This window comes from Enhydra lutris, unplaced genomic scaffold, assembly GCF_002288905.1.
Source record: "Enhydra lutris kenyoni isolate GAN:26980312 unplaced genomic scaffold, ASM228890v2 scaffoldscaffold11, whole genome shotgun sequence".
In the NCBI taxonomy this organism is placed as follows: Eukaryota; Metazoa; Chordata; class Mammalia; order Carnivora; family Mustelidae; genus Enhydra; species Enhydra lutris.
Genome location: NW_019154095.1, coordinates 36,360,842 through 36,378,178, shown reverse-complemented (window position 1 = coordinate 36,378,178; position 17,337 = coordinate 36,360,842). Strand labels below are relative to the sequence as shown.

The 17,337-nt window shown below is 33.9% G+C and overlaps 1 protein-coding gene across 1 annotated transcript in view; it reads right to left on the bottom strand.

Moving 5' to 3' along the window:
- The window catches only part of LOC111144611 (ADAM metallopeptidase domain 2), a 147,147-nt gene extending 142,275 nt beyond the window's left edge, over positions 1-4,872 (bottom strand). The window contains exons 1-2 of the mRNA XM_022498995.1: positions 4,821-4,872; positions 4,247-4,323 (exon numbers count right to left, since the gene is read on the bottom strand). Of these exons, the coding sequence (XP_022354703.1) occupies positions 4,247-4,323; positions 4,821-4,872 (129 nt within the window). The remainder of the gene's footprint in view (positions 1-4,246; positions 4,324-4,820) is intronic.
- Between the last annotated feature and the right edge of the window lie 12,465 nt (positions 4,873-17,337).

Sequence of the window (17,337 nt, the reverse complement as noted above, 5' to 3'; positions counted from 1 at the left end):
TACTCTATTTATTCAAGCCTTTAATTTTTCTCATCTTGTTTTATTGTCTTCAGAGAGGAGGCTTTGCTTATTTTTGTTAGATTTTGATTTTTATTTTTATGTAGTGTAAAATTTTCTTTTTAAAAGTTTCATTTTATATTTTTCTTCTGCAGAATAGAAATGCAATTGATTTTTGTTTTGATATTGTTTCTTTTTATTTTGTTGTGTTCTGATCTTGTTTCTAAAGAATTTAGTAAATTATTATGCTATTTCTAATTTTCTCTAGATTATTTTGGATTTTATTTTGTAGAGAATCATTTAATCTGTAAATAATGATAGCATTATATTTTCTAATTTTTATGCTTATTTTTAATTTTTGTTATTTTTTTCCTTATTGCAGTGGCTAATATTTCCAAGCAAGGATAAATAGAAAAGGTAATAGTGGACATCCTTATCCTTTTCCTGATCTCAGGAGAAAAACCTTTCAATATTTCAACTTTATGCATGATTTTTTTTCAAAGGCATTTGATCTCTATAAGCCACAATTAATTATTATTTTTAATTATTATATATTTGGACATATAAACATTACAGAAAATCATATAAAATGCCTGTCACCGATGTCTATGTTAAAAATTAATAGCATTGCAAGTATTTGAAAGCAATTTTAACTACTCTCTCATCCCATGATCAATTCCCTTTCTTACACTCCAGCTAACCAACATCCTGAATTTCATGTTTATCATTCCCATTCATATTTTTATATTTATACTAATTATGGATGTTTAATTTTTTGCATAAATTTTTGTTCTTCATAGTTGTAATCCTACAAATTATGTATTTCATTGCTGGATTACATCTCTGCTTGAAACACTATCTCATACAATAAGCACTATGCAAACATTGCTATCATCATCATCACCAATACATATAGCTTTCTAATTTATTTTTTTGATGGTATAGTATGCCATTGATGGTATAGCATGCCATATGAATATAACACAGTTTATTCATCTATGCTGTCAATGGATGTTTAGTTTTGTTTCATCACTATTTTAAGCAATGACCCAATAAATAATCTTAGACATATATCTTTGTGCATTTTTGTTAGATATGTTAAACTAAACCTATGAGTGAACTTCTTTTATTGAAAAGTACTTTTGCAACTTCACTTCAAGCTTAAAATTAATCTGCAAATTTGTTGTACCAATGTAGACATTCACAAAAAGTAATATTATCTTTCTATCCATCTCCTCTAATTGCATTTTGTTTTGTTAAGAGTTAATGTTTGCCATTGCTGATGTGAAATAGTAACTTATTGTGTTTACTTGGCAATTCCTTATAAATATCCTGATTTGTATATATGTTTGATAATTATTACCCTCTCAAGTTCAACCCTTGTCATTTATAACTTTGTACGTTTCTATTTTTTTTTGTTTTTTATCTTATTGACTCGTATTAATTCTTTTTTTTAGAAGATTTTATTTATTTATTTGACAGACAGATATCACAAGTAGGCAGAGAGGCAGGCAGAGAGAGGGGGGAAGCAGTGCTCCCTGCTGAGCAAAGAACCCAATGTGGGGCTCGATCCCAGGACCCTGGGATCATGACCTGAGATGAAAGAAAAGGCTTTAACCCACTGAGCCACGCAGGCGCCCCATGACTTGTATGAATTCTTGATATATTCTGGATACCTTTTCTGTGTTATATGGATTTCAAATATCTTCTGTGAGTCTGGAATATTTTTCACTTTATTTATGGTATCTATTTATTTTTATCTTCGAATCTAGATATTCCTTAATCCTTCATTTAAGTATTTGTATTCCTTTTTCTTTCTGGTATAATTCTTCTCTATTATAAGCTCCTAGAAATAGTCTTTTATCTTGTCTTCCAGATTTTTAGTACTTTACTCTCAGATGTATGCATTTAAATGATCTTGAAGCAATTTTGGTGTATAATGTAGCATTGATATATACTTTATCATTATTCCATATCATTAATCAACTGTGCCTTCACCATTTATTAACTAGTACATTTTTTAACCAATGATTTCATTGCCACCACTGAACTGATAAGTTTGTATGTGTGTGGGTCTTTAGGAGGCACTCTTTTTTAATTTATTTGTCCCTTAGAATTATCACATTATATTAATTAAACTTTAAAATATGTTTTGAAATTAAACCAAAGTGAATCACTGTTTTGTTCTTCAAAGTTAATAATTTTTTTAGTTTTAACCTTTCCATACATATTTTAGAGTCAATCTGCCAATTTCCACAAAATTTCTTATTAGAACAGCAGTCAATCTATATAGATTTGGTGAAAATTAGCCCAAGAAAATACTGCATATTCTTGACTGCCAACATGATTTATTTTTTATTTTTCCACTTTTATTAGTGGTTGTATAATTTTTTTAAAGATTTATTTATTTATGTTAGAAAAAGAGAAAGAAAGAGGGGGCAAGCAAGAGGGGCAGAGGGAGAGAGAAAGAATCTAATGTCTTTCAATAAAGGTTGACTATATCCTAAAAAGTATTTACCATATATATATATATGTATATGTATATATATATATATATATATGTATATGTATATAAACACATACATGTACAATACACACCTTCATCAAAGATATGTTATTTACCAATAAAATTATTATTAAATATATATGTGTGTGTGTGTGTGTGTGTGTATTTTCCCTTATTTTTTTTTGTTCTACATTTCTACTTATTTTTAATATTTGAGTCTTATTCTTTGTTCTTGTTTTACTCCTTTTTATAATATCCAAGTAGATGTCTGGTATTCTGATTTCGCTGTGTCAGGGTGTTGTCTGTACTGATTTCTATTTATTCTGTGTTGTCATATTTGCATCTAAAGATTCCCTTTTTCTATAATTTCTCAGTTATTATATGTTTAATATAGCCTCTTCTCCAGGTTTCTTCTCCCTCTTTCAGGAATATCAGTTATTATATACTTAAGCATCCAATTCTATCTTCCTTCTCCCATAGTCATTCATATGTTGCATTTTCTGATCTCTTTAGCTGATTCTGGTCTACTGTTAATTCTTGATTTTTTTTTTCCCACTTTCATTATACTTTTCACATCTAGACAGGTCGTTCAGTTTTTTTAGAACTTCTAGTGAAGAGTATCTTCTTATAAATTATATCATTTATTTATTAATTACAAGTTATTAACATACACTATGTTATGTTTATAGCAACTGTTAAACCCATAAGTACAATATAGCCTCACTAATTCAAAAAATACTATGTATTCAGCACTATTCTAGACATGGGGGATAGAGACATTAACAAAATAGTCAAACATTTTCCCTCGTAAATTTGAAAGTTGAGGACAGGTGATTTTTTAGTACTTCTCATATGAGAATTACTATCATAGAAGGTGGTGATGCCTGGTTGAAGATATTTCCTTCTAAGCTGATTCTGTATATATTTTCTAATAAGAACAAGCAATTCCATATTATTTTTGCATTGAAAAATAAAACTCTCTCAAAATACTGTTAAATGCCTCACCTTTTTTTCTATTTAAATGGTTAAATCTAAGTTTTCATAAATATGCATTCCTTTTAAAATGATATATTGAAAAATTTAAGCTTGTAAGTTAAGGTGACAAGTGGGTAGTTGGTAAGGAAATATTTGCACTCAAATTACCAGAACATTTACTACTCAACCAAAAAGAAAATTAAGGTGTGATATTTGAAAAAACACATTTCACCTCTTGGATTGATTCCAGAAATTAGTAAAAAGAAAAAAAAAGATATTTTCTAATTCAAAGAAAACAAAACCTAATACCCTGAACCAAGATGAACTAAGATGGCATGAAAAAAGTCTTAATAACTAACACATTTGCAATCAAGATGGAAAAACTGATCATATAAACTTCATTAAATGAAATGATCATATAGGAAGCCATGGGCTTACTTAACAAAGACAAAAACCCTCAAAGACAGCCTAGTGAGTAAGAAGAGAATGTCTAGATGGATCAGGTCAATGATTATTCAAAGACACTCAAGAGGAAAACAGATTTAAACGATGGGACTTGGGGCTTTGATAATAAGCATCACTATACCACATTTCTATGAAGCATGGTTTATCTTGGTTCATTTCTAAAAGAGCTTTTCCACTTAAGGAAAACCAGGTATAAATATAAAATTCACCAAGTTTGCATGGATGAAAATGCCAAGTTTACTTCTTACAAAAAAAAAAAATCCGCATCATTTTAGAATGTGAAAAATGCTAGTGCTTAATTACATGTGATTCAACTCCTCCACTTAATATTGACAGTATTTTCTCTGGTATTGTAATTTGCACACGTAGTCTTTCAGAATCTGCAAGGTACAAATGTTTTATTAGAGTAACACCATCACTCCATAGCTTCCTCCATTATTTCCTTATCTAAATCTGTAATCTTTCACCTGCTACCTTTTTTTAAACTATCTTTTCAAATACACTCAATTCACACTTCTTCCTAGAATTACAAGACTTTAAAGAGAAATTCAGTACAAAAAAGTCAGGTCTTTGGGACTTTTCCAACTACAGAGTCTACTGGTCAAGAATGCAGAGCAATAAATGAAATTCTAACCTTGATACATTCACTTAAACCATGGCACATCTCATATTTCATATGGTACCAAGACGAGTGGGAAAGCCCCCTCACATCCAATGTGGATTTTGTTTGGGGGAGGTCATGTCGTGGTGGGGTCTGGCTTACAGAGTCGGAGCCCCTACAAGAAAGCAGTTTCCCAGGGATACCTGGCATCTCAGAAAAAAATGGAGAGGAGAACTGACATTCCCAAAATGTCAGAAGACAGGTTTTTGTACTTACTATTGTCTGTCTGGACCCCGATGAGCCCGATGAGAAGTAGTAAACACAACATGGCTTCATGTACAGATGCCCGCCCGAATAATGGCAGTTGGCTTTCCTAGAGGGCAGTTGGGAGCGCGAGGAGAGCCCTCCTGGCCACGGACCCAGCAAGAGTCAGTCGGCTGTGAGAGCAGAGGTGGGTCGAAAGAGTGGGTGCTGTGCACTGTTGAACATAGGCTGTCTTGGCCCCTAAGTCTGTGCAGAAGACTTCGAATCAGTTTGACGCCGTTTTTGGGACTAACAGAAGAGCAAAGGCACTCCCATAACACAGGGCTGAAGAAACAGTTAATGAGCAGGAAGATTCATACGCACTTCTTACAGAACTTTTCATTGAAGATATCTATATATCTTTATAGATATATTCTACAAACCATAGGCTAACTATTCAATTAATATTCAAGTAAACAAACCAGCGTAATTAACATCTAGATTCAGATCAAGAAATAAAACATAGAACCACCAAAACCCACAGAGTGCCCCATGACGATCATTATCGCTACCATCATAGTTTTGTTTGTTTTTGAACTTTACATAAATGGAACCGATCACCATGTACTCTTTTACATCCGTCCATCCATATTGTGAAGAGTGATAACTTTAGTTTTTCCTCATAGGTGTTTATCGCCCATTAAATGAATATAATGCCAACCGTTTTTACATTTTATTGTTGATTAATGTTTGTTTATGGTGGTGGCTATTAAAAATCGTATTTGGCTATTTTATTTCTTTAGTGAATGTATGTAGTGATTTCCTTCACGTATATTTTTAGAGTGAAGTTGCTGAATCACAGGGTATGTTTTATAGATACCTCCAAGTTTTCCAAGATTGTTGTACTAATTTATGTTTTCATCGGAAGTGTATGGGGGGGTTGTTTGGGTTTTTTTTATTCCATTATATTCATTAATTTGCATTTTCACAGTTATTAATAAACTTTAGTAAAATTGTATATATTTATTGGTCTTTATTGGTAAATGCTTGTTTAAGATGTTGGTCTATTTTTCAATTGTGTGGCCTTGTCCCTTTCTTATTATATGTTGAACCTATTAACACATTCCAGATATTATTTTTGTTGTTGTTGGATTTCATGGTTTACAAGTATCTTCTATACTAGGGCTTACATTCAGTGGATTTTTGTACATACACATTCCTATTCAGAAATTTACTCCCCCAAGTTTGCTGGGATTTTCATATGTGTCTTACTGCAAATGTGAATTTTATCTAAAGTTTTTGTTATAGGGGCACCTGGGTGGTTCGGTCAATTGAGTGCCCAACTCTCACTTTCATCTGGGTCATGATCCCAGGGTCATGATATTAAGCCTCACGATGGACTCCACACTGAGTGTGGAGCCTACTTAGGATTCTCTCTCTCTTTCCTTCTACTCTTCCCCCCATCCCCCCTCCCTTACACCCCCCTTGCTATCTCCAACTCTTTCTATTTTCAAAAAAGCTCTTGTTATGTAAATTGAGGTGATCATATAGCTTTCTTCATTTTCTGTTAATTTAGTGAATTAAAATTATTGACATTCTAGTGTTGAAATAAATTGTATGCTGGGGTACATATTATTTGATGTACTATCTTTTTACGTTTTACTAGATTGATTTGCCAGCATTTTGTTTCACATTTTTGTATCCATAGTCGTTAGAAATATATGTCTGTAATTCTCTTTCATTGTAAGAAGCTTGTCAGGTTTTGTACCAGATTTATGCTGGCCTTATAAAAGAAACTGGGAAATGTTATTCCTTCCTCTAGTCTTTGAAAGAGTTAGTGTAATGCTGTGAACATTTCTTCTTCTCATGTTTCTTGGAATTTAGAAATGGAGTGATTTAGACTTAGAATTTTATTTGTGAGAGACTTTCTTTTTAAATTATGAAATCAGATTTTTAAAATATATATATATATATACATATATATATATATATATATATATTCGGATATTCTCTTTCTCTTTGTGTTAGAAAAGTTGTTTCTGATGAATTTTATCCATTTCTTCTGAGTTGTTAGATATATTGGCCAAAGTTGTTCACAATACATCTCCCTTATCCTCCTTTGAACTGTAAAGAATCTCTACAAAACCCTTTTTTTCATTCTCAGTATTGATAATTTTGTGATTTTTCTCTACATTCTTCATTCATTCTTTGAGTCTATTATTTAATTAACTTTTAAAATAACCAAGTCTGGTTTTTTTTTTCCTATTATTTTTTTGTTTCCTGTCTTACTGATTTTTGCTCTTGTGTTCCTTTTTCTACTTTGGGTGTAATTTGTTCTTTTTCCAGCTTTTAAGAATGGAAGTTTGTCTTATTCATATTAAACCATTCTTCTTTCTAAAATATACATTTAGGGACACCCAGGTGGCTCAGTGGGTTAAGCCTCTGCCTTCGGCTCAGGTCATGATCCCAGGGTCCTGAGATCAAGCCCAGCATCAGGGTCTCTGCTTAGCAGTGAGCCTGTCTCCCCACTCTCTCTCTGCCTGCCTCTCTGCTTACTTATGATCTCTGTCGGTCAAATAAATAAATAAAAATCTAAAAAAAATTAAAATTGAAATTAAAAATGTATATTTTAAACTATAAATGTTCATCCACTGTCACTTTAAATTTATCACCAAATTTATATGCATTATATTCAATATATGTTGATGGGCTTTATTTCCATTAATAGTCACTTCAAAATATTTTCTAATTCACATCATGGTTTCCACTTTACCCCATGTGCCATTTAAATTCCATAAGTTTGAGGATGTTCCACTTACATTTTTCTTATTATTATCTAATTTAATTCAATTGTGGTCACAGATCATACTCTGAATCATTTTAAGCCATTGTAATTCACTGAGAGAAGATTCATTGTTCATTAGATGGTTCATTATGGATAGACAGTTCCATGTAAACTTCAGAAGAGTGTGGATTTTTTATCTGTGAGCTCTATTATTCTATAAATATCAATTAGGTCAAGTTAGATAATAGAGTTTCAAATATTTTACCACTTTGATAATTCTTTTGCTTGCTTGTTCTTTAAATATACTCAATTAAGATAGTAGATATTTCTATTAGTCCCTTGTGTTCTTATATTTCCAAGACATGTTATTTTATATATGCCCATTTAAGGATGATTTGTCTTCTTGATGAATGACTTTTATCATTATGAATATCACTTTTTGCCTTTTGTAATACTCCTTGTCATTTTCTATTTTGTCTCATACTTCTATACCCAGGTTTGTTTATTCAGGATTAGAATTTATACAGAATATTTTTAAAAATTCTTTTACTTTATAAGTGTGTCCTTATATTTACAGAGAAGGGTAAACAGCACTGTGAATACACAAATAGCAATATTCAGACCAGGAGAAATTACAAGAAACTACAATTCAAACACTTGGGGTCTTGAAGAAATAAATTATAAGGGGAGTAAAATAAGTGAAAGGGATTAAGAGGTTCAAATTTCTAATTATAAAATTTTTTAAAAATTTATAAGGGAGGGGTGCCTGGGTGCCTCAGTCAGTTAAATGTCTGCTTCGATCCAGGTCATGATTCCAGGGTACTGGGGTTGAGCCCCACATCGGTCTCTCTGCTCAGTGGGGAACCTGATTCCTTCTCTCTCTCTCTGCCTGCCTCTCTGCGTACTTGTGATCTCTGTCAAATAAATAAATAAAATCTTTAAAGAAAAAAATGTTATAAGGGAAAGAGGGGATGAAGGGGTAACCTGCAATTTAAAAGAAACTTAGTGTATTATGAACTGTAGAAAACACAAAGGACAAGATTAAATCATAATGCCCAGGGATGCTTTTGGGTGACAGAACAATAAAGACATATAGATATAATTGTTATGAAATCTGCTGGATGTCACTTTGGTGGGGGAGGTGGGTGTGACTGAGGGGAGCACAGGGAGGAGCTGCTGGGTGGCTGGGATACTTCTGTTTTTCATCTGGATGGTGGTTACAGGGATGGCATCTCATAAAATGCATTCATATGTTGGTTTTCTGCATCTGTGTTTTATTTTACATTAAAAGTAATAAAAGTGTATCTTTATTTTTAAAGTATATATGTGTCGGGGCACCTGGGTGGCTCAGTGGGTTAAAGCCTCTGCCTTCAGCTCAGGTCATGATCCCAGGGTCCTGGGATCGAGCCCCGCATTGGGCTCTCTGCTCAGCGGGGAGCCTGCTTCCCCCTCTCTCTCTGCCTGCCTCTATGCCTACTTGTGATCTCTTTCTCTGTCAAATAAATAAATAAATATTTTTTTAAAAAATAAAGTATATATGTGTATTTGTAAGCAGCATATAGCTTTCTTTTAACTCTAGATTGACAATATTTAGCTTTAATGGAAGCAATATGTCTATTTCATTTACTGTTCATACCGACATGTTAAGTTTACTTCTCTCATCTTGCTAGAATTTTTCTATTTTTTCCTGTTTTTTGTCTTTTCTTTCTTTTTTTTTTTTTTAAGATTTATTTATTTGTTGTAGGAGGGGCAGAGAAAGAGGGAGAGAGAATTCAAGCAGACTCCCTGCTGAGTGCAGAGCCTGATGTGGGGCTTGATCCCATGACCCTGCATGCATGAAATCAAGAGTCAGATGCTTAACTGACTGAGGCACCCAGATGCCCCTTGTCTTTAAATTGTTTACCTTTTTGAAAAGTTGCTGTGATGAGCACTAGTTGTTGTATGGAAGTGTTTAATCATTATACTGTATACCTGAAACAAATATTACACTGCAGGTTAACTAACTGAAATTGAAATAAGAATTAAAAAAATAAAATAAAATCACTGTCACCTCCCCTCCGGTAACCATCAGTTTCCTCTCTATAGTTTAGAGTTTGTTTCTTGGTTAGATTCTCTCTTTCTTTCCCCCTGCCTTTGCTCCTTTTGTTTTGTTTCTTCGATTCCATATATGAGTGAAATATAAAGTATTTGTGTTTCTCTGACTGACTTATTTCTCTTAGCATAACACATTCCAGCTCCACCCACATCATTGTAAATGGCAAGATTTCATTATTCTTTATGGCTCAGTAATATTCTATATTGTATATGTACAATCTCTTCTTTATCCATTTATCAATGGACACTTGGGCTACATCCATGATTTGCCTATTGCAAATTATGCAGCTATAAATACCGAGGGTGTGTGTGTCCTTCTGAATTAATATTTTCATACTTTTGGAGTAAATAAGAGTACAATCTGAGTCATCAGGTAGTTTCTATTTTTAATTTTTTGAGGAAATTCCATGCTATTTTCCAGAGTGGCTGCACCAGTTTGCATTCCCACCAACAGGGCACCAAGTTCCCCTTTTGCCATATCCTAGCCGATACCTGTTATTTCTTGTGTTGTTGATTTTAGCCATTCTCACAAGTGTGAGCTGGTATCCCATAGCACTTTTGATTTGTATTTTCCTGAATACAATAAGGATATTGAGAATATTTTCATGTCTATTATCCATCTGTATGTCTTCCTTGGAAGAATACTATTCATGTCTTCTGCCCATTTTTTAATTGGATTCTTCATTTTTGGCGTGTTGAGTTTTATGAGATTTTGGATATTAAGCCTTTGTCAGATATGCCATTTGAAAATATCTTCTCCCGTTCCATAGGTTGCCTTCTACTTTTGTTGATTGTTTTCTTTGCTGTTTGGTACTATTTGGTGAAGAGAGTATCTTTTTCACATTAGATATTTTATCCTGCTTTGTCAAATATTAGTTGACCATATAGTTGTGGGTTCATTTCTGGGTTTTCTATTCTGTTCCATGGTTCAATGTGTCTGTTTTTGTGACAGTACCATAATGTTCTGATTACTATAGCTTTGTAATACAACCTGAATTCCAGAATTGTGATGCCAACAGCTTTGCTTTTCTTTTTCAAGATTGCTTTGGCTGCTTGGGGTCTTTTGTGGTTCCATACAAATTTTAAGATTGTTTGTTCTATGTCTGTGAAAAATGCTGTTGATGTTTTGATAGGTATTGCATTGAAAATGTAGATTGCTTTGAGTAGTATAGACATTTTAACAATATTTGTTTTTCCAATTCAGAAACATAGAATATCTTTTCATTTCTTTGTGTCATCTTCAGTCTCTTTCATCAGTGTCTTGCAGTTTTCAGAGTACAAGTCTTTCACATTTTTGGTTAGGTATATTCCTAGGTATCTTATAGTTTTGGTGCAATTGTAAATGGGATTGATTCCTTAATTTCTATTTCTTCTGCTTCATTATTGGTGCATAGGAATGCAGTAGATTTTTGTATGTTGATATTGTATTCCATGACTTTACTGAATTTGTTTATTGTTCTAGCAGTTTTTTGTTGGCGTCTTTTGGGTTTTCTATATAGACTATCATATCATCTGCAAATATTGAAGTTTCACTCCTTCCTTGCCATTTTGGATGCCTCTCATTTCTTTTTGTTCTATGACTGCTGAGGCCAAGACTTGCACTACTATGTAAATAACAATGGTGAGAATGGATATCCTTGTCTTATTCCTGATTATAGAGGAAAAGTTCTCAGTTTTTCCCCATTGAGGATGATATTAGCTGTGGGTTTTCCATAAATGGCCTGATTATGCTGAGGTATATTCCCTCTAAACCTACTCTGTTGACAGTTTTATTACAAATTTTTGTTGTACTTTGTCAGATGCCTTCTCTGCATCTACTGAAATCATAAAATGATTCTTATCCTTTCTTTTATTAATGTGGTATATCATGTTGATTGATTTGCAAATACTGAACCATGCTTGGAACCTAGCAATAAATCTCACTGGATCATGGTGAATTTTTTTTAACGTATTATTGGATTCAACTTGCTAGTATTTTATGGAGAATTATTGCATCCATATTCTTTCAGCAATTTTGGCATGTAGTTCTCCTTTTTAGTTGTATCTTTATCTGGTTTTGGTATCATGGTAGTTCTGGTTTCATAGAATGAATTTGGAATATTTCTTTCATTTTCTATTTTTCTAGGATTGTTTGAGAAGAATATTTATTAACTCTTCCTTCAGTGTTTGGTAGAATTTGCTTATGAAGCAAAATGGTGGTCCTGGGCTTTTGTTTGTTGAGCTTTTTGAATACTAATTCAATTTCTTTGCTGGTTATTGGTATGTTTAAGTTTTCTAATTCCTGTTTCAATTTGGTAGTTAATATTTTTCTAGGAATTTATCCATTTCTTTCAAGTTGTCCAATTTGTTGGTGTATAGTTTTTCATGATATTCCCTTATAATTGTTTCTATTTCTATATGGCTTTGTTATTTTTCCTCTCTCATTTGTAATTGCATTTATTTGATTGCTTTCTCTTTTCTTTTTGATGAACCTAGCTAGCTGTTTATCAATTTCATTATTTTTTTTTTCAGAGAACCAGCTCCTGGTTTCATTGATCTGTTCTACTGATTTTGTAGTTACTGTATCATTCATTTCTACTTTAATCTTTACTATTTTCTTCCTTCTGCTGGATTTAGGCTTCATTTGTTGTTCTTTTTCTAGCTCCTTTAAGTATAAGAATAAGTTGTTTACTTGAAATTGTTCTTGCTTCTTAGGGCAGGCTGATATTGCTATCTACTTCCCATTTAGAACTGCTTTTGCTGCATCCTATAGATTTTGGACTATTGCATTTTCATTTGTTTCTGTGTATTTTTAAAATTTTCTTCTTTGAATTCCTAGTTGACACATTCATTGTTTACTAGCATGTTGTTTAACTTCCATTTACTTGTGGTTATTTCCAAGTTTTTTCTTGTGGTTGACTTCTAGCTTCATGATGTTGTGGTCAGAGAAGGTGTGGTCCGATTTCAATCTTGTTTATATTTGTTGAGGCCTATTTGTGACCTAATACATGACCTGTCCTAGAGATTCTTCCATATGCATTTGTAAAGAGTGTGTATTCTACTGTTTTAAGATGGAATGTTCTGAATATATCTGTTAAATCTATATATTCCAGTGTGTCATTTAAAGCCATTGGTTTTGTTTGTTTGTTTTCTGTTTGGATTATCTGTCCATTGATATAAGTATGGTGTTAAAGTCCCCTACTATTTTGTATTATTATCAATGAGATATGTTTGTTAGTAATTGTTGGGTGCATAAATATTTACAATTATTATATCTTCTTGTTGGATTGTTCTCTTTATTATAATATAGTATCCTTTTTCTTTTGTTACAGTTTTTGTTCTAAAGTCTAATTTTTCTGATATAAGTGATGATATTCAGGCTTTCTTTTGATATCTATGTGCGTGTTTAATGTTTCTCCATTTCTCACTTTCAATCTGCATATTTCTTTAGGTTTGAAGTGAATCTCTTGTAAGCAGCACATAGAACTGTCTTGTTTTTTATCCATTCTGACACGCTATGTCTTGTGACTGCAGCATATAGTCCATTTACATTCAAATTAATTATCAGTAGATATGTATTTACTGCAATTTTATTACTTGTTTTCTCTGAACTTTCTTGTCTTTGTCACTTTTGGTTTCGTTTTTCCACTCAAAGAGTCCCCTTTAATATTTTTTTCAGGGTTGGTTGAGTGGTTACAAACTCCTTTAGTTTTTGTTTTTCTGGGAAACTCATTATTTCCCCTTTTATTCTGAATGATAGCTTTGCTGGATAGAGTGGTTTTGGTTGCATGTTTTCCCATTTAGCACTTCTATCAAAAGATTTTATTTATTTATTCATTCATTCATTTATTTGAGAGAGAGAGAGAGAGAGCATAAGCTTGGGGAGAGACAAAGGGAGAGGGAGAATCAGACTCCCTGTTGAATACGGAGCTTGATATGGGGCTCTATCCCAGGACCCTGAGAACTTGACCTGAGCCAAAGGCTGATGCTTAACTGACTGAGCCACCCAGGCACTCCCCATTTAGCACTTTGAATATATCATGTCACTTTCTTCTAGCTTGCCAAATTTCTGTAGAGAAATACCTAGGTAGCCTTATAAGTTTTCCCTAGTAAGTTAAAAACTTCTTTTGTCTTGCTGCTTTTAAGAGTTTTTCTTTATTACTATAATTTGCTAATTTAAGTATATTATGTCTCGATGGTGGCTTGCTTTTGTTGATATTGATGGGAGTTTTCTGTGCCTCCTGGATCTGGATGTCTGTTTCTTTCCACCAGATTAAAGAAGTTTTCTTCTATTATTTCTTCAAATAAATTTTCTACTCTATTTTCTCTCTCTCCTCTGGGGTTCACATAATATGAAGGTATTGTGCTTGATGGAGTCACTGTATTCCTTAAGTCCGTTCTCATGTTTCATATTTCTTCTTTTTTGTTCATTTTCATTATTTCCCATTACTTTGTTTTCCAGGTCACTAATCATTTGTGTGCTTCCTCCAGCCCATGGTTTGTTGCATTTTAGGTGCTTCCAATCTCATTTATTTCACTCTTCATCTCTGATTTATTTTTTTTTAATTATTTTTTTCTCAGTGATAAGCGTCTCACTAATGTCTTCTATTCTTTTCTCAATCCCAGTGAGTATCCTTATGATTGTTGTTTTAAATTCTCTATCATTCATGCTACTTATATCTGTTTTGTTTAGATCTTTGGCCTTATCTTGACCTTATCCATGACCTTATCTTGTTGTTTGTTTTTTCATTTGGGATAAATCCCTCCATTTTTGCATTTTGTCTAAGTCTCTGCCTTCTCTATGTTAGAAAAGTCAGTTATGTCTCCTGCTCCTGCTCCTTATTTAAAAAAAGGTCATGTAGGGCCTACAACCTGGCACTTCAGGGAGTGACTCAGGTGTGTGCTGCATTAACTCTGCTGTTGTATTTTGTCTGTTCTATCCTTTAGACCAGTCATATACAGAGGCTTTCCTTGCCTGCTATGGTCAGTATTTGGTCCCTGGTCTGAATGTAATAAGTTTTAACTAGATATGCCTTCATCTACTTGGGAAATGAGACATGACACCACCTCTACCAAAACTGAAGCTCTGCAGAACTCCTTGGTTGGGAGACATGGGAGAAGCATTGGTTTGTGCAGGTCTTCAGGGGTTGGGTGGGGGGGTCCTGCCACAGTGGGACTGAGGCAAGTTTGACTGAGAAAGGCAATCCCACCAGAGCGCAGGGTGTGGGTCTTGATGTTAGCAAGTTAAGCAGCCAGTGTTGGCACAGTGCTGCTTCCCAGAGATGTGTTTATGCTGAGGGGTGGAGGAGTAGAGATATGTTACCAACAAGTTCCTCTGTCCCCAGAGAGGCATCTCTGTAAATGTTGTCTCTCAGGAAAGCACTCCAAGAAGAGTGAGTTTTCTTCCCCACTGTGTGCCCCAGGCATTCTTCAAGTCCCTGTTTCCATGCTTTCTGCCCCCAGGCTGTTTGCCTGCCTTTTCTCCAAGAGCAGGAAAGCCCACTCTGGGCTCCATCCCAGCCACACTCACTGATCTTTAAAACTCCAGTTTCTAATCACTGCTGTTATAAGAACTCACAAAATTAAGCCCCTCTCATATTCCAAGCCAATGGCTTTGGGGAAACATTCTCCTTTTCTGCTCTCCCTTGTGCTCTTCTTTCTCTCTCTCTCTTCTTCTCTCTTTCTCTCTCATCTTTCTCTGCAACCATAGCCTCCCCCATTACACAGCACTCATAATCCATTTCTCCCCTAAACTATGTCTCTGTACTTCCTACCCTCTTCAATGTGGCCTCTTCTCTCCCTTTGGTTGTGGAATTTGTTCTGTTAATCTTCAGGTCACTTTCTGGGATATTTAGGAAGATTTAATAATTATGTAAGATTTAATAATTATGTGTTCCTGGGAAGAGAACCTATGGTCCTCCTACTCTGCTGCCATCACCCTCCTCTAGACCACAGTTTTTTAACATAAAACTGGCTGACATCTCACTAGAAGGACACTCCTGAGAGAATTTAGAAGATTGGGATCTGATACTTCATGACCAAGACTTCAGAAAGCAGTTAATTGATTACCAAAAGGACAATACTTTCAGAAAAACAAATCCTGAATAACACTAGGAAGCTTAAGCAAAAAGAGGGATCTCAAATCCAAGATGATACTTTCCAAACCAAAAGGAAGAAGACTACTCATGGAAGTGGAGAGCACAAATGGACTCAAATGTGTACATTAGCTCCTCCAAGCTTCAGCTTATTTGCATCCCACTTCTGACACCCTGAAATGTCATTTGAAAAAAGAAAGTTAACCAATTCAGCTGTAGCCCATTGAAGTGGTGGTGGCTTCTTGTTGGCTGAAGGCAAAGGCAGCCTACTTTTGTCAGACAGAGAGGAAATATTCTTTCTTTCTGCAGGGTAGTACAAGCTGTGATGAATGGTACATGCATGAGAATCCTGCCTCCAGGCTATCTTCACATCAATTTACTTAGGTTTCCTTAACACAGCATCACAAAACTCATCTAGGAATCCAGAGCCATTCTCAATAAAAATCCCATCAAGCTTGTATGAGTGTGCATATGTGTTAGAATATATGGTTATCATGACAAAATGGAAGTTCATGAAAAAAGAATCTTTTATATGTCTAAAAAAACCAAAATGGGATTTAAGGGATTAAAGGAACAAAGAGAGATAAAGGCAGTCAACTCTAAGAAATAAAAAGAACATTAACATACTCTATCACAGAATAAAACGGCTTCAGTAATTCCATATATAAAATATAAAAAATGTAGACAGGTTCTGAATACTTCATATGAAACTGTTTCATGTCATGTATAGTTGCCGTATACTTTTTGACAAGCAATCTGATGTAAAGAATTTGAAGTTTAAAGTGATCATCCAATGGCAATGTATAAACAGAAGCAAATCAGAAAAAATAAATAAAAGAAAATAAACTTTTATGCAAAGAATTTTTTCCACCAGAGGTAGCTTAATTGTAATTGAATTACATTCATTACTGGTTTTTTATTTGTGGTTACCATTAGGTTTCTATATAGCATCTTCTACATATGTTAAGTTGATTGTCATTTAAATTTAAACGAATTCTTTCCTCCTCGTCCCCCACATTTTAAGTATATGTTGTCACAATTTACATCTTCTTATTTTGTGAGTCCCTTGACTGATTTTCACAGATATACATATTTTCACTGCTTTTATGCTTTCTACTTTCTTTACTTATATATGTATGTATGTGTGTGTGTATATATATATATGTATATGTATATGTATATGTGCATGTGTGTATATATATATACATGTCAAAAAACTCTTTTTTTAATAAAGATTTTATTTATTTATTTGATAGACAGAGATCACAAGTAGGCAGAGAGGCAGGGAGGAAGAGAAGCAGGCTCCCCGCTGAGCAGAGAATCCAATGCAGGGCTCAATCCCAGGACCCTGAGATCATGACCTGAGCTGAAGGCAGAGGTTTTAACCCACTGAGCCACCCAGGCACCCCAGGTCTGAGAAACTCTTTATCTCTCCATCTATTTGGATGATAGTCTGGCTAGATAAAGTATTCCTGGCTCCAGATTTTTTTCTTTTCAGCACTTTGAGTGTATCATGCCACTTTTTTTTTAGCCTGCAAAGTTTCTGCTGAAAAAAATCAGTTAATAACCTTATAGGGTGGGGTGGGGGGCTTCCCCT